Source organism: Mustela nigripes, chromosome 2 (assembly GCF_022355385.1).
Source record: "Mustela nigripes isolate SB6536 chromosome 2, MUSNIG.SB6536, whole genome shotgun sequence".
In the NCBI taxonomy this organism is placed as follows: domain Eukaryota; kingdom Metazoa; phylum Chordata; class Mammalia; order Carnivora; family Mustelidae; genus Mustela; species Mustela nigripes.
In genome coordinates this window covers 22,550,587-22,567,964 of record NC_081558.1, presented here as the reverse complement: position 1 = coordinate 22,567,964, position 17,378 = coordinate 22,550,587, and the positions used below count along the sequence as shown (strand labels likewise).

The following is a 17,378-nucleotide window of genomic DNA, read 5'->3' as shown; positions in this document are numbered from 1 at the left end:
CCTCTTAATTTTGAAGGAGGGTCCTCAGGATGCTTCTGGAAGGTTGGGGGGGGGGTCACTCCACCTGCCACACTGCCACTGCACTTGTTTCCTTATTAAAGGGTTCAATCAAGTGCAACAGAGGAGAACGGACACCCTCTCCTCATACGCACTCAGGCCTCCTTCCCCTGGTCCATGAGATCACCATCGTTCAGGGAGCCAGGACATAGGGTAGTCCCTAGTGTCACTAGTCAGACTTGGCGGTGCACACAATAAAGATGAGGACAGCAGCGGCAGCAGCCACGTGTTCATGGAGTGGCTGTGAAGCTTCCCCCTGTGCCTTCACAGAACCATCGTGGGTACCAGGGCACACGTTATGAACTCCATTTGGCAGCTGGATAAACTGAGGCACAGAGCCGTCAGGTGCCCGGCCGAGGTCACCCAACTAGTGAGTGATAATGTTCACATGATCACGGAAGTTCACGCCCGGCCCTTCACGGGTTCCTAAGAACTTCTTTCTAAAATCATGTTTGGTTCCAAAGTGGTCCCTCTCAATTTCCCAATTTCCCCTCTCCACTTTTTTTTTTTCAGGGACAGGGGATGGGGCAGGGAAAGAAGGGAGGCTACACAACGTTCTTCGTCTTTCCAAAACAAAGGTGTGCCCGAATTTCTGGAGGGTAGGGAGACCCACGGATAAGGTTTCTAGGCTCACGGATAAGGTTTCTAGGCTCCTGAGCGCCAGACTTAACAAAAACAATCACGTCACAGGACACAAAGTTTGCTACTTACATTCACTTCAGTTATAGCAATATCAACGACGCTACCAACAACAATTAAGGCATCAAAAGTGTTCCATGCATCAGTGAAATAGTGCTGTTAGGGCAAGCATTCAGAAGCCACAGAGGAGAGGAAGCACAACAGGAAAAAAAGAAGAAAAGGACAGTGTTATCAATAGAGAACATTCTAGCATTATGCCACCCGGCTACTTGAAAAAAAAAAAAAATCATCCTAAAACAAAAATGTTACAGGTTCGTCCCTTTGGGTGCCGCTGCTGACACATTAAATCAAAACAACCGCTGACGCCTGTCTCGCCCTGCCTACCAGCCACTCGGGGAACGCGGCCTGAGCCAGCCCTCCGGAAGGTGCTCTGTGTCTGCCAAGGCCTGGGGTCAAGTTCTACCCTCACAAGCCTCCGGTCCGCAGCTCTCGGGAGGAAATGCCTGGTTTTAGATCGAGTGAGGTTGGGGCCTGTGACTTGTCCAGGTGATGCCAGTGCGGGGCGGCGGGGGTGGGGGTGGGGGGGAGCGGAATGTGCAGACAAGAGAGAGGACACGAGGCGGGCGGCCACGGCGGGCGCATACTCACGTCGGCTTCGCTGAGGGCCACGTCTATAATGCTGCCGATTACGATGAGGGAGTCAAACGTGTTCCAGGCGTCACTAAAATACCCCTGGACAGAGCAGGCAGGGGGGCAGACGTTGATGAGCACGTAGGAACGACGACGCCACACGGGTCCCACGGGGACGTAGCGGAGGCCCCGCCGTACCCATGGCAACCAGGTGGGGTGGGAGGGCCGAAGGGAGGCCGCGGGGACCGGCCGCTGGCGGGAAGGGACACAGGCTGGGGTGGGGGGGGGCACCGGCATGTGTGAGAGAGGGTGCGCACCCATGCACGCACACGCACGCACGCACGCAGGACGCACGCACGCACGCACACGCAGGCAGAGCGCACGCATGCGCACAAGCACACGCGTGCCTGTGCAGCGCAGACCCGGGGCCCCAGACCAAGCAGTTTAGCAGGGCAGAGAGCCCTCTGAAAAACCTGCCCTTGCCCCTAGGGCCACAAGTTCAAACCCTCAGAGGAGGGCGTGCGACCCTTCTAAGTTGGCTACCCTTACACAGAAGGGTCAGCAGCCCCCCCCCCCCCCCCCCCCCCCCCCCCCCCCGGGCCCCCGCCCCCCCCCCCCCCCCCCCCCGCTCCTTCCACAGTTTCTCTCTTCTGCCAATTACAGAGCACGGTGGCCGGGCATTTCGCACGTTCTTTCTGCGCTCTTCCACCAAACCAGTACCTCCTGCTCCTCACCAGCAAGGATGTTGAAAGGTGTGCTCTGTCTTCACAGAGCCCACGGTGGTCTCCCTGGGACAGGGGCACAGTGAGGCACGCAGTCCAGGGCTCAGAGGTGTGGGGGTGGGGTGGGTTCACTCTGGTATGCGGAGATGGGGGCTGTGCGGGAAGCCTACACAGGTCTTAAAAAGGAAGATAGTCAACCGGTGTTGATGCGCTAAGGCCCCTACTGGCCTTGGGAGAATCCTTGTACCCCAGCTTTCCTCCCTTCCCTTTCCACCCTCCAGACTAGCAGGACTCCTTGTCATCCCTCAGAACCTCTAGCAGGTTCCTCCCCCTTCTCCTGCTGCCAGGCAATCCCCACCTCCCCACCCCCACTGGGTTTGCCCAAATCCACTTCCTCCTTCAAGGTCAGACCAAATGCCAGCTCCTTGAAGGGACCTTTTCAGATCCTCCTGCCCCCTGCTCTGCTTTTCATATGTCATCACGGAATTTAGGGTTTTTATAGGTTTAACCCACTGAAAGCCCTCTGAGGATAAGTACCATGCTGACTCTTCCGTCTCCTCCACTAGCCTCACTATCTACCTTCAGAGCCTTGAGCCCATTGCTCCACACACTGCAATGCCTCTTTCTTCTACTGACCTAGCATCCTGCCATCATTCAGATCTTTCTATCTTGCAACAAGCATGGAGGTAAGACGTCTCTATGACCATGACTTGTAAATCCGTGTATATCTATGTGGCATACATTTTACATATGCTTTCTTGTAGGCTCAGCAGAGTAGGTGCTAAATTCATGCCTGCTGTCTCCTGACACCCCCTGGAAACCTTTGGTCAGAAGTGTAGGGGTGGGTACTACACATAGAAGCTTCTGGTTGCAAGGTCAACAACTTTGAAAATCAATGGTCTTTTCAAAAAGTTGGAACATGTTTTGGAAATTTAAAAAAAAAATCCAGGTCTGAAATCTATAAAAAGGGGCCAAGCACGGTTACAACTGGATACACTTAGTGAGGATGAAGAAACCCAGAACAGAAGGTACTTTGAAGTGTCAGGTCCCACGAACTTGTGATCACATGCAGGCCCCAAGAAAGCCACTGTGGAGCCCGGGCCTTTGATGACACCATAGAAAGTGTGCCCTCCTAATAACTGGAGGAGGGCTGTTTGTTCTAGTTCCTGCTGATCACTCCAGGTACAATTATGGGGGAGCTGTGACACTAATTGATGGTTTGGACTTTAAAAAATTTCATTGTAAATAATGTAAGATTTTCGCACCCAACCTGCCATGACCTCTCACCCACTCCTCACTTCTCCCCTCTTCTGTCACACATTGTCTCGCTGACCACCCCTCCCAGACGCCTCATCTCAGGCATCCAACAAGTAAACAAAGGCAGACTGCCTGTACCAAACCTGCCGACCTGTGTACACAAGTCTAATGGAACAAATCTTGATGAATACTACCTTTTGCACTTTCTAGCTTTTCTTTCCAATGCTTCGTGATTCCTGGCTGGCAGACTGGGGCAAGGCCAGCACTCTGAGGGCCAGCCTAGTGCCACTGAGCGTGCTGATCATGCTGGCCAGCCAGGGCACAAAGAGCTTGTGCCTGGACCCAAAGGAGTACACTGCTTCCTTCACAGAGAAGGCCTCCTAACACAAAAGTCAGTTGGGTCAAGTGCTGAACACAGTAGTGGGGTTGGCAGGGTCCCTTATTTACATTGTGTGAATAGGTAACAAACAGGCATTTGACCAGCAACCTTGCCAGAGGCTACTCTGAGGGCCAGAGGCTATCCCTTCCTTCCTGGGTTTAACAGCATCTCCAAAGGAGAGCATGGCGATTGTTCCCATCTTCCCTAGAGAAGGGCTAATGCCTCACTGAGACAGCTGGGCACCTGTAACAGTCAGACCTCAGGGGTATGCAGAGCAGCTGAAGACTCCCAAGTTTCTCCTCCTCTCTTGTCCGCGCATAGGACCAGCCCCTGCCCATAGCTGTACCCCACGTGCTGCTCCTCCCACTATAGTAGGCTATTCCCCCAAGGCCAAGGATGCCCCCCCACGCACCTACTTTGGACTTTAGTTCTGAACAGCTCCTCCCTGCTTTTCCAGAATTATCAGGACTTACCACAGAATCATTCTCATTGTGTGAATAGGTAACAAACAGGCATTTGACCAGCAAATCCCATTGGCCTACACACTATCCTCCAGTTGGCCCATCCTGGTCCACTGTGGTACACGAAATCAAGAGAGGCTTCTCATTTGGGGTCCTGGAACATTTTTTACAATCTTGTCAACTCTCTTCAGAAGATCCCTCACACTCACAAATTGTGCCCCAGTCCTAGAGGACTCCTGTACTGAAGGTACATACCCCTAATCCAGGTAATGGGGGGCTCAGGCTGATGCAGGGGGCTGGAGTCACGGGCTCAGACAAGGTGGCTGTGCCACTGGGCCAACAGAGGCAGAAAATGCCAGGCTCTCTTTCTCCCCACATCTGATTCTCTGTTTAGTAGCTTCCTGTGTAATCAAATCACTGTCGAATGAGCACGACTCAGTCCCCTGCCCCTTTCCCACCAAAGCCACCACAGTGCCTGGGCAACCAGAAGACGAGACAAAGGCTTCTCACAGAGCACCCATCCCTATGCCCTCTCCTCTTGGCCAAAAATGATAGGTTCTCCTGCTACTGAATGCCCAGGCTAGGGCCCTCAAGCGGAATCAGCAGTCCCTAGCATTCAGCCAGAGTCAGCTTTTATTTTTTGTTCTGTCCTACTGGCTTGGAAACACCAAGCAAGTCTGCTACACACAATAATCTTCATTTTTCAGAAATATGTCTGACTTAGAAATTTTAAATCATAAGGCAGACTCATGTGGCCATTAGGGCCAGGAACTTAAAAGATTTCCAAGAACTCTGATCATCTGTCAGTGTCCATGTTACTCCTGACAGTGGGCTCCTGGGAGCAGAGCTGGAACCCCTGCCGGTCTATAGCACACAGGTGTGGCACATGCTTTGGGGGTGACGTGTGCAGAACAGAAGCCAGAGAAGCAGCCCAAGTCTGGGTTCTTTTGCTTCCTGGAGTCTCTTTCATCTGCAGATCTGAAGGAGCCCACACAAATCACCCACTTTTGTGATTTACCATGGCAGCCATATCACTCAGAAATTTCTGCCCGGGACTGTTTGGGTAGTGCTGGACCCAAGAGATGACCCACGGCACCAGATTTCAGGAGACACCATAACTGACTACTTTCTAACTAGCAGAAGACTTTCCAGAGGTCAAGTGGAGGCTAATAGAAAAGCATTCGCGTTTGGCCACTCTACTCTGACCAAATGTCCTGTGACAGAAAATATGCTACATACCATCTCATGCCAGGAGGCTGCACCTACAGGCTCATCCATTTACACCTTTCTTCACCCCACCCATCCTTACTGAGTGGTCAGCGTGGAGCAGGCATTGTGTGGGACACATGAGACCCAGTCTGTGACCTCAAGCAGCCACTCAGCCGTTAACAGGGAGATCCAGAGAAGTACTGATCAGGACATCACCCACAAGCCTCCGGTGGACACGCAGGGGAAGGGAAGAGCAGACTTTGGCTGAGCTGGTGGGGAAGAGGTCACAGAGGATCCCGCATTTTAGATGGGCCTCAGGCAACAGCAAGGCAAAAAAAGGGCTTCCAGATACAGAAGCACGTGCCATGGAAAGGTTTGGCTTGTTAACAGCTGGGGGTGGGGAGCGTAGAAGGAATTAGCGGGGAACCAACTAAGAAACAAGGCAGAAGTTCAAATAGGCCAACGTTTGGTAGAGGACTTTGAACGTGAGACTAAGGAAATTCTCATTTTTTGTTGTTGTTGTTGTTTTCTCATTTTTGTTTTTTTTTCCCCCTCAGGCAACATGGGGCTATACCAGGTTTTGTTGTGTTTGATGAGCAGAGAGGGTCTGAGTTGGGGAAGGGGAGAGGGGAGATTCAGCAGTCCAGGGAAAGGAAGGGCAGGAGAGCTCTGCATGACAGGGATGGCTGGCGAAGCTCTGGGCCTATAGACATTTACCAGGGGAGAAGGGGACCAGGAGAGCACCCCGAGAAACTGTGACATTGGAGGCAAGGGCTGAGCCCACAAGGTCTGGAGCAACGTTCTAGCTAAGGAGAAGAATATTCGGTTTCAAGTATTATTTGGCATTAAAATGAGTCACTTAGGGGCGCCTGGGTGGCTCAGTGGGTTAAGCCGCTGCCTTCGGCTCAGGTCATGATCTCAGGGTCCTGGGATCGAGTCCCGCATCAGGCTCTCTGCTCAGCAGGGAGCCTGCTTCCTCCTCTCTCTCTGCCTGCCTCTCTGCCTACTTGTGTTCTGTCAAATAAATTAAAAAATAAAATAAAATAAAATGAGTCACTTAAAATAGATGTGGTCACTGACAAACTGTAAAGACTATCAAATGTTCGTTCTAGGAAATGGAGGGTGTCCTCCAAAAAGATTGTTAATACTCTGTCAAGAGCCCATATTCCTACCAGGGGCCCTGGGACAGGGAATGCCATCCCAGGAGGCTGGTGGCACCAATGCCAGTATCCACTGTGCAGCAACTCTGCACTGGAGGAGCAGAAGGGTGCCGAAATATTCTTCTCTTCCTCCAAACCCTACTACCCTTGACTTTTCCCAAGCCCAGGTGGTCAGGAGTATAAATTAGCCATTTTTGAGGTTAGAACCAAGATCAAAATGCAGACCTGGGAACAAAGTGTGGCTATTTGGGGAAAAGCCCACAGCCAAGGCAGCTAACCTGGCCTCAGGTACATACTGGACAAAGACAGACAAAGAGGAAGAGGGAGTCTTAGCAAACTGGGAGTGCTCTTTATTCCTGTAAGAGCCAGTACTTTTGAGAAGGCCCTTCTTCTTCAGTTTCCCTCCTTGGAGCAAGAGAATTCATCGGAGAAGTCCGGTGGCTTCCCCTGGGAGTACCACAGGGAAAGACCAGCGAAGTGGGCTTATCTTACTTCAATTAGGACCTCTCTTTTAAAAGCCTAGGACGGCACAGTCACCTCCAAGTCAAAAGCACAATCCAGAATGTACAAGGTCAATGTCAGATGGTGGGTTTTCCCTTGGGGAGCAGAGAGAATTCACTCAATGGCCTCCTCGCTCTCTTACCTAGAAGCAATGCTCAGAACAGCTCTTCCCAACGCAGGGGCCAGCCAGCTCCCCAGCTCTGGGTTTCCTGCCTGTGCCTCTCCACCTCAGCCCTCCCTGCTTATGGAGGCGGGATGACCTGACCTGCCGAGTCCGCCAACGACTTCTCCCTCAAGGTGTGTACTCTTGGGAGGTTCCATGTCTCTGGCAGGTCCTTGAATATAGAAGTCCCCATGGTCAGGTTTCCTGACTTCTTTTAGCCCATCCTCCTCACAATGCCTTCTTCTCCGTCAGGAAGAATTTTCTCCAACTTGCTTTCTGTATCTGAATCCCAGAATAGCTGCAACCCATCTCTCCTGACAGATGCTGGTGAGCCCCTCACTGTGGATAACACTGTCCCAAGGGGCCCTCAACAGACTCCTCACAGAGCCAAAGGCTTTCCTGAGATGAGACACATGGGCTAGGATTTCCAGGCAGCCATCTCCTGGAAGAGTCTCTCCTTGGCACCCTCTACAACCTTGCTCCTCAGTCTGACTGCTGATGAGGGAGGAGGGGGTCTCACCAGCTTCTTGGTGAAAACCTACTCCCCTGGGCTTGCTTCGTCAACCCAGAAGAGAAAAACAAGGACAAGGCGGGAAGCATTTTAAGAAGGGCTTGGTTTCTTGGTGAACGGATTCTCTCCCCCTCCTCAACATAAAATCTGCCTATCCCGGCTTTGGTGAATGCAGAGACCATCCTGCTCATGCACAGAGATGCTCCTACTGCTGTTTGCTGTTTCATGTTATGGAACTATCTTGCTGGGCAAAACAACAACGCAGCACAATTTCTAGCGGAAACCACTCATTTTAAAACTCTGATTAATCAGTACTGATTAAAAATTAGCTACTCATTTCCCTCCTGATATCACCAGTCTGATCACATGCCACCAAACCCTCCTCCCGGTCTGATAGCAGCGGTTTACTGGGCAGAGGGCACATGAGCCCTTGGGTGCACTGGCCTGCTAGCAGGTGCACATTCGCACACGGACACATACGCACTCTCACGCACACATGCCATGGGCAAGTGTGTCTTCTCTTCAGCCCACAGCAAGCTCTGAAACATTTCGGAGCTTAACCACCAGGCAAGGGAAGACACAGCAAGGGGATCTGGAAACGTTCCTTAGGTGGGTTCCGTGTTGTCTCTCTCAAGTCTTTTTGATGTTCTTACTGGACAACCTTTTTCATCAATCCAGACAAAGATAGTTCAGAGAAGTAAAGGTGACAGGGAAGCAAACCAAAAATCTCAAAGGAAATTAAGATGGATTTGGAAAAGGAGGAGATGTTTATGTATGTAGATATGGACAAGTCACAGTAAGTTAACATCTGGCCATGCATAAGTTGCCAAATTTGACCCCACTGCAATCACCCCAAGTGATCACTTACAAGTGTCCTTTCTTTTTGGTCCACAAAGATCTGATAGAGATTGCATAAAAATTAATTCAAATTAAAGAAAGGAACAGCTTCGGATTAGAATTCTAAGGAAATTCAGAGTATGCGAAACCATCCTCTCATAATCCGACTCTCAGTAAAACCAGCGTTTTAGGCCCAAAATGCCTTATAGACGAACCAACAACCGGGTCCCCAGATTCTGTCACTTACACAAACTGAGAGTTTGGGAGCTTTGCTAGCAAAGAAGCCAAAGGTCCAATGTCCCCCAGCTCAGCCCAGATTTGCTGCTCCGTCTACAGTTTTAGAACGAGGGGATATCGGGACTTGATGATGATGGTGGTGGCGGTCACAGTAACAGTACGGACGTGTCCGCAGCATGTCACTGCGTGGTGGCACTCTTCTAAGCATGGCACAGATAGTGATTCCTCACCCCTCCCACCCGCCTTGTGAAACAGGGCTGGTAGTGTCCTCACTTTACGGGGGAGGAAAACGCAGCACAGAGCCATGAAGGAACCCACTCACATCAGCAAGTGGGGAATATGGGTTTGGATCCAGAGCTGGATGCATTCTCCGGCACCATTCTGCCAGCCCTGGGGCAGGATCTGCTCCCTCCCGAAAGCGACACGATATGCTGACTAGTCCAACAGTGTTTAACAATTTCATGTCTTGTTTTGTCTTAAACTCAAGTGACATTTCTCTAAGTCAAATAAACTCTCCAACCGGTATAACTTTCCAACCGGTAGAACTTTCCAACAGTTCTTGGTAAGAACTCTCCAACCGGTAGAACTTTCCATAAAAGGTGAAAAAGAAGCTGTAGACCAAGGACAAATAAAACCAAGGTCTTTCTCCTGGAAACCTAAGAGTTAAATCGAGGCTGAATTCTTTCTGACAGGTTCTGTTAAAGCAGTTTCTCTAGTGCTCAAGCAACGAGGCCAGTTTCCCTGAGACAGCATGATGAGCTCTTCTAGAGACAGAAAATCCGGCTTCAAGCCCATCTCCATTCTACAAATCCCAATTCTGCCCCCCGCTTTTCTCAGAATTCTTTTCATGAGGTTTTACTCTGTAGTTTTGTTTTCCCATATGTACTCAGATGCTCTAATCAGATTTGAACGTTCTCAGGTGATAACCTAGTTATTGGCCAGAACAGTTCAACGTCCCTCAGTAACACAAGATACACAGGAAGCCTGTGCTTCTCTGGGGTGATTCGGCAACAGCCTTTGAGAAGTGGGTTCAGAGACTCACCTTAGGTTTAAACGCGATGACTTTCAAGACCATTTCGACGGTGAACACCCCTGTGAAGACCATGTTCAGGATGTCCATGGCGTCGTTGAACATCTTGGACTGCTCGTAGTGCTGTGGGTGAAGGCAGAGGCATGGTTCTCAGGGGCCTGGCCCAGCCAGCCTCACGAAAGGAGGCTCCCCAGCCCCCTGCTGCCTGCCGGCATCCACCCTCTGCTTGGACATGGAGGCAACCTCCACTGGTTCCAACGGCACATGGTCAACTCACCACAAAGCACAGGGGGGCCTTGACGAATGAGGATGATTGGAAGATGAAGGGGAAAGACATCCATTTCCTCTGCTCAGGATGAAGGGATTCCCACCCTTCCTCCCAGCAGGGGTTCTGTTCAGGGACTTGACCCTCGCATAAGGCAGAACCCACCCAAATGCCTTTGACTAAAGACAGGATTTGGTTGGGGATAAATCTGATGCCATTTAGGTCCACTTTGTTCAACAGAAGGCAGTAACATCTTGACCTCATATTTTTTCCTGCTCATTCATAAACACTTGATTTGAAAAACGTGCCAGAGAATGTATCTCTGGTGGCTTTTAGATCCATTTTCCAGACAGCACTGGGAGCTGGTTTGATTTACTTAAGTTCTTAAAGTCAGTGCAGGAAGTGGATCTGGACCTTGGCCTTTGCTTCTGTCCTAGGGCAGTATCAACTTCACAGCATAACTGCTGGAAATACTCACTGTTAATATCAAATTGGCCAACTGAAAGGAGTCACATCCCTCGGCCCCAGGGTACCGAGAGGTAGCTATAATACAGGCTAAACTCGACTCCACGAGCTGGAAGATTGTCCACCACTATTCTAACCATTCTAAGAGCTCCCTGCAGACAGGGACATGGCTTATGTTTTGTTTTTCAACACTGGGTGTTCACTCTGGGTTGGACCCAGGGCCAAGTGCCTGGCCAAGGGGTGAGTCATCCAGCGCAAACCTGGCCTCAGACTAGGTATGAGAGATTTCCCATTTTGTCAGGGAAGAAAGCAAGGCTCAGGGGACTTAAACTGCCTTGCCGAGATGGCCCAGCTGGTAAGGAGTGAAGGCAGGATTGCCACGCCTTTCTGCCCTACTCCACACAGACCCAGCTTTAGTCCTTAAACGCTCCCCGGCTTCAGGGGCCCACAGGAAGTGCTGATAGAATTGAATGCCAGACTCGGGCTCCATGGGAATGTCATCTATGGTGGTGCGGTACAGACAGTCTCTTAAAACAAAAGAGCCATCTTAAGTGCCTACCGTGAGAACCGTTAGCCAGAAGGGGGCTCTGGCCAGACTACAGCCCAGACTCATCAGAAAATCAAACCCACTCTCATGTGAGGGGGCGGCACTCGGCCCTCAGAACTGGGGGCAGGGGGCTGCGCAGAAGGCCCAGACGTGACCCCCGCGGCTGTCCCCATTTTTACCTGCATGGCCAAGCAGAGTGTGTTGAGCATGATGAGGACAAACATCATGTATTCGAAAGGCGAGGAGTTCACCACGTACCAGAACTTGTACTGGTAGGGGTTTTTGGGGATGTATCTCCGCAAGGGACGTGCCTTCAAGGCGTATTCGACACACTGACGCTGCAACGGGCAGAAAAGAGCAAGGAGGGGTCCTGAGCACATCCACGGGAGGAGGACGCCGGTCTCGGCTGCTCTGCGAGGGCGGACGCACTCCCATCACGAGGGACTGTAGACCGGGGAGAACCATGACAGCACCCCCCGCGGACACCACCCTGTGTCACTGGCCGCAGGACCCTAGCTCGGCCACCTCCTCAGTTCCTCACAGCAACCTGGAGGGTGGGTAAGAGGAGCACCCGGTGTGCCTCCATTTTCCTTATTAAAACAGGCGTCCAGACTGGGAATTGCCTTGCCTGAGGCCCTGCAGGCAGAAGCAGAGGAGTGAGACCTGACTCCGGCCTCTTCCCTGCCTTTCCTCTACACCGGCCTTGTATCGTGCCTGCAGTTCTGCCCAGGGCCACCTCGAGGAAAGGAAGCCAGCGAACGAGAGGCACAAAAACCCCTCCAGAGCCCAAGGGGCTGGGCTCGCTCTCCAAGACTCGATCCACAAGACACACGTCTTGGGAGCCAGACTGTAATAACCACACGTGTCTAATGGTGAACCAGCTGTGTGTCTCCCTGGGACCTTCTGGGACTCAGGAGCTTGTGGTAGCCATGATGGCCAGAGCACTGTCCTTCCCACTCACTCTGGGGCTGAGGCTGTTCCACCCTTTGCAGGCCGGCAGGAGCCTCCAGCCCCTTCGGCTCAGCCACTGGCCCCGCTTGCTCCTAGACCCAGACCTACTCCCAGTCGCCTGCTTTGACCCTGGCTTCTGTCTTGAGACAGCCTCCCTTTGTCCAGGATCTAGCCCTGCTGTGACCTCGCCTACGGAGTCCAGGAACCCCCAGTTCGAACCTGTTCTGGACCTCAAGAGGTCCAGCTCTGGCTCTGCTCTCTGGCTGGCCTGGGTCTTGTCCTGAGATTCTTCCAGGGGCTGGGAGGTAGGGGGAGGGGGGCTGATGAAGAGCCGAGCCAGGCTTCCCGCCGACCATCACTGATGGGATTGGAAGGGGTGCCCTGACAAATCCAAGCAACACCTTCTTATGAACCCAGCTGGCCCTGTCCTCACGGCCCCAGTGGGCACAGCTGTAGCCCAAGACACATGGCCGCTTCCCCACAGGAAGCCTGGGCTGGCAAATGATCCCCACTCCTCATGTCATCATCAAACAGAGGAAACAGAGGTCCTACCGAACCAGGGCCTGGGGGAGGTCCCAGAGAAGACTCTCCATCTTTTAGGGCTGGAAGGGACCTCTAACAGTAACTCTGGGGTGTCCTCAATCTAGAGAGAGGGAAGCAAGCCCAGAGACGAGCAGTTCTCCTGACTCCCCTCAAATCTTCATGCAATCAGAGCCAAAGGCCCTGCTGCTGTTTAGACTGGTTCGAACAAGACAGCAGATAACGAGACTGACCCCAGTACGGTCTTGGGCCCAGGTTTAATGTTACTAACTTTCCCTGCAGTGGGATAGGTTATTTCTTCCTGAGTCAATGGTTCTCAAGCAGGGGCAGACATTGGGCAATGTCTGGAGAGGTCCTTCAGTTGTCACAAAACCTGGGGTGGTGGGTTGTTACTGAAATCGAGGGGGCAGAGGGCAAGGGATTCTACTAAATATCCTATAAAACCACAACAGAGAACTATCTGGCCTAAAATGTCAGTAGTGCTGAGGTTGAGGAGGTCAGACAGGATCCCCTGGAGGACTGTGGGAGGGGCAGTAGGTACTTCCTGATTCTGAGCTATCACTAACAGGATACACCCGCAGAAGGTGGCCTAAGCGTTCTTTGATTTCTCATCTGCAAGGTCGGGTAGATTTTCACAATGACAGGGTCTCGTCTGTATCTGGAAAGCTGACTCTTCCCAGCAAGGACTCAAATCGGCTGAGAAGGTGCTGCGAACAGGATCTGAGCCCCAGGACAGAGAGCGGGCGCACGCCCTTCTCCAGGCATGGAGGAAGCTGGCCAAAGACAAGCCGCTTCTCTCTTGCTCAAGGGACAGAAGCCCAAACAGTGTGTGACTTTAACCTGATTTTTGTCCAGCTCACAGTTCTTATACTCTTTCTCTCCCTGCTCCTGAAATGTGACGATGACGAAGCCCACAAAGATGTTCATCATGAAGAAAGCCACGATGATGATGTAGATGATGAAGAAGATGGAGATCTCCACGCGGTAGTTGTAGACGGGGCCGACATTCTCTCCGTTCGAGTCGATGGCTTTGTACAGCAACCTGGAGAACAGAAGGACCCGCTGAGCCCTGCCTCACACTCAGACCAAACGGCCGAACCGTGTGCCTCTTCTGACCCCCTCCGTGGGCCTTGCCTGTCCAACCCCTCCCCAGGAGCCCACCCCAGCCCCCGGATGCACACAGGTCTCCGAGGAACCCTCCTCGGCTGGCATTAGGCCCAGCTGGCCAGGCACCCAGAGGAGGGAACACCTGAGATACACTTGGTGATTGATGTTCTGAGGGCTGAAAAATACAAGATTTCATGACGATTCAAACTTTTTAAAACTTTTTTTAAACTTTTTTTTTTTTTTAAAGATTTTATTTATTTATTTGACAGAGAGAAATCCCAAGTAGATAGAGGCAGGCAGAGAGAGAGAGAGAGGGAAGCAGGCTCCCCGCTGAGCAGAGAGCCCGATGCGGGACTCGATCCCAGGACCCTGAGATCACGACCCAAGCCGAAGGCAGCAGCTCAACCCACTGAGCCACCCAGGTGCCCTTTCATGGCGATTCAATAGTGCTCCTTTCTCCTGGCAGGACAGAGGAGGGACAGCATGTCTAAGACATTAGTGGAACTGAAAACTGTATGTATGTCAACGAAGAGAATAAGCAGCAACCTGGGATTTCCAAAGAACTAAGAGAGGAACCCCAAACTGAAATAGACCCAGAAATTAAATATATACCAAGCAGAACTCTCAATAGGGTAGGGGGGGATACTGTAACACCCCAAGTTAAATTCACCCCCACATGGATGTAGACTCAGCCCTGCCCAGCCATGCACCCCGAGGCACCCTGTGCCAGCCACCTTCCCATCCATCTGGAAAGGCAGATACTAGAGTCGTCCCTGTCATATGGAAGCTCAGAGAGCGATCTAAGTGACCAAAGTCACACACCTCAGGGGCAGAGTCAGGAGACGAGCCCAGCCGCTTTGAGCGCCAAGGCCCAGGTCCATGGTCTCCCCTCGGCTTCCACCCTGATTAACTAAGGCACACTGCTGAAAACCCGACTGCAGCCAGTGCCTCCGCCAGCAGGAAGGGGCTCCCTCCTGCATCTCTGCTCCCAGACCCATTAATTCCCTCATGAACAAACTCCACCCAACTGTCCTTGCATTGCACAGGATTCTCCTGTCAGTAACTCCAACTCTCCCATGCATCAGAGAGTTCCACCAGCCCCGAGAACCAGCCCGTCCATCTTCCGCCATTCCTCTAGGCGTGGCAACCTGGCATCCGGACTCCGTGTACATAAGTACATTCAGGTGGCGGGGGCCGGAGCGGACATGGGCATCAGAGCAGGGAAACAAAGGCTCAAGAGACTTTCTTTTCATATTCTAGCTTTTCCCTTCTCGCTGGATTTTTTTTTTCTTTTATGCTTTACTCATCAAAATCCTAGCCATTCTTCAGAACCCTATTCTGCTCATCTCTGATTCAACAGATCCTCCTGCCTGGTCTAACTGCTTGAGACTCTGACTAGGTTTGGACCTTGAAGGCAGGAGCATGTCTGGACAACTGCTTCTTCCACGGTGCCTGACACAGCACAGTGCACGGGGCCGGTACCAAACACACCTCTTAATGAATGAGCGAAAGGGTCAGAAATAGCATGTTGGCAGCCATCCGTGGCTGGCACACGTTAGAACTCGAAATGAAGGATGGAATGGATGGATGGATGGATGGATGGATGGACGGACGGACGGACGGCTTGGGACACTCTCAGGAGGTTCTCTATACTCACGCAGGCCAGCCCTCGAATGTGGAGACCGTGAACAGCGCCATCATAGCAGAAAGGACGTTGTCGAAGTTGAAATCACTATTTTGCCAGATCCTCTCACGGACCACAGGGTTATCAACATCCCCATCCTTGTAGAGGATGAAAAGCCCCCTAGAGAGGAAAAGAAGTGTGGGTCATCCTGGCTTGACATAGTATCAGTCACAGCTGCCCCCAGCCCACATCCCAGCCCCACAGCTGAACACCATGTGACTTTGTCTTCCTCCTGCTGTGCATTTCTTCTACTCTAAGGTTCCAGTAATCACTGAGTACCTACTAGTTTAATGAGCACCCCCAGAAAAACGAGGCAGCCAGCCGGCATATGCCTGATAACACACGAAAACTACCAAACAATAAACACCTCTCATATGCAAGGGCTCTGAGCATACACTGAATGATCAGAAGCTCCAGGATGGAGCATTCTGGAAGCTCTGGGAAACCAGCCCAGGTATCCCCTTAACTGCATTTTGGTTGTCCTCAAATTCCTTCACTTTGTACTAACAATAGTCTCAGTTTTCTTTCTAAAATAATTCTATGGTTTCTGATACACAAGATCTGTCCTTGAGTTTCATTTCTGGAAAGAGACCCATGTCCTTATGTCACCGATGGGGAAGCAGAGACTCAGCGAGACAAGAGAAGAGGTCTTCTGCCTGCTGCCATGCCACTCAGTGGCAAGAGGTATTCCCCCCACCCCCGCCTGTGTAGATGGTGGCCCTGGGGGTGCACAACCAGTCATGTGCAGCCGGCACACTCCGACTGCACCTTCTAGTGGACGGAAACCCCAAACACACGCAAGAAGTATGAGCAGCCTTGCTCCCAGCCAAGTGCACCCAGACCTCAGGGGTGCCATCCCCACAGGATGGGGAAACGTGGACTACCCCACGGTCTTACAGCTCTGGGCAGTGGTTTCGTGTCTGTCTTCATGTTCTTCTGGACATCCTGGGAGAAGAGACACAGGTGTTTCCCACCTAGTTCCTCCTCTGTCCACTCTTGTGAAGAAAGGCATGCCCAAGATGTGGAAGCCGGGAGCGAGGGGTGAAAGGGAGCTGGGAGAACCTGTCAGAAGGGGCGAGCCAGCTCCTGAACGCCAGGGAGTTGACCTTCGAGTTCTGGTTTGGGGAGGAATGGCCCATACAACTGGAGGGAGGGGCTCGCTGGGGGCACTTGTTACTTTAGGTTTGGTGTGCACCCCCCCCATTTAGAGACTCCATGGCAAACATCAAAAGCCATTTATCCACCCTTTTGGGGTTTGGGGTTTGAAGGTTTGGAACTAGACTGAGGTCACACTTGTACCACAGTGTGATTGTGCGAAATGCCACTGAATTGGACTGTTTAAAATGATTACTTTTATGATATGTGAAGGTCACCTTAAGAACCACCTCCTGCCACACCCAACTCTAAAGCCCTGGGCTGAGCACACAAGCCTCTCTTGCAGTCCATGATGAAAATTTCTGAAATGTTAGCACAAAAGGATCCTTGAAACTTTCTGTTCTTCCTCATTGCCCACTCTGGCGTTCAGAACACCCACCTGCACTCTTCGGGGTTACTTTTGGCTTCATCTGTACAGCGATAGAACTTCCCCTGCATATACAAGAGACAGGCAGTGAGACGCAGGCTCCCCGCCGAGCAATCAGCTGAGCTTCCTGCCAGACGGCATGTACGTTCCCCTTACCTTGAACAACTGGACCCCGATGCAGGCGAACATGAACTGGAGGAGGGTGGTGACGATCATGATGTTGCCGATGGTCCGGATGGCCACGAAGACACACTGGACCACATGCTGGGGAGAGAGGGGGGCCGGGGGAAGGCGGAGGAGGGTTACCCGCTCTGTGCTTTCAGCCTCGGGCTAATCTCACACTAGCCAAGATTTTCCAGGTTCGTGTGCATTTTTGTATGATTTTCCAACCCTGAGTTCTCTTGCACTCGTTTTTCAGGTCGGTATCTGTGAGGAGTTACCCCTGAGGCATCGTGGCCACCCAGGAGAAGAACCCCTGAGACCAGCCCCCTCCCTGGTCTTCTC

The 17,378-nt window shown here is 51.9% G+C and overlaps 1 protein-coding gene across 15 annotated transcripts in view; it reads right to left on the bottom strand.

Moving 5' to 3' along the window:
• The window catches only part of CACNA1D (calcium voltage-gated channel subunit alpha1 D), a 295,348-nt gene that overhangs the window by 45,336 nt on the left and 232,634 nt on the right, over positions 1 to 17,378 (bottom strand). For 11 of the 15 annotated variants that reach the window (XM_059389949.1, XM_059389955.1, XM_059389963.1 and 8 more), the window contains 7 exons: positions 17,031 to 17,138; positions 16,887 to 16,939; positions 15,326 to 15,472; positions 13,402 to 13,603; positions 11,250 to 11,408; positions 9,806 to 9,916; positions 769 to 852 (listed from right to left, as the gene is read on the bottom strand). In XM_059389949.1, coding sequence (XP_059245932.1) covers positions 769 to 852; positions 9,806 to 9,916; positions 11,250 to 11,408; positions 13,402 to 13,603; positions 15,326 to 15,472; positions 16,887 to 16,939; positions 17,031 to 17,138 — 864 coding nt within the window. Of the gene's footprint in view, positions 1 to 768; positions 853 to 1,344; positions 1,429 to 9,805; positions 9,917 to 11,249; positions 11,409 to 13,401; positions 13,604 to 15,325; positions 15,473 to 16,886; positions 16,940 to 17,030; positions 17,139 to 17,378 lie in introns of all 15 variants that reach the window. The other 4 variants (XM_059389962.1, XM_059389957.1, XM_059389961.1 and 1 more) reach the window with 1 other exon arrangement.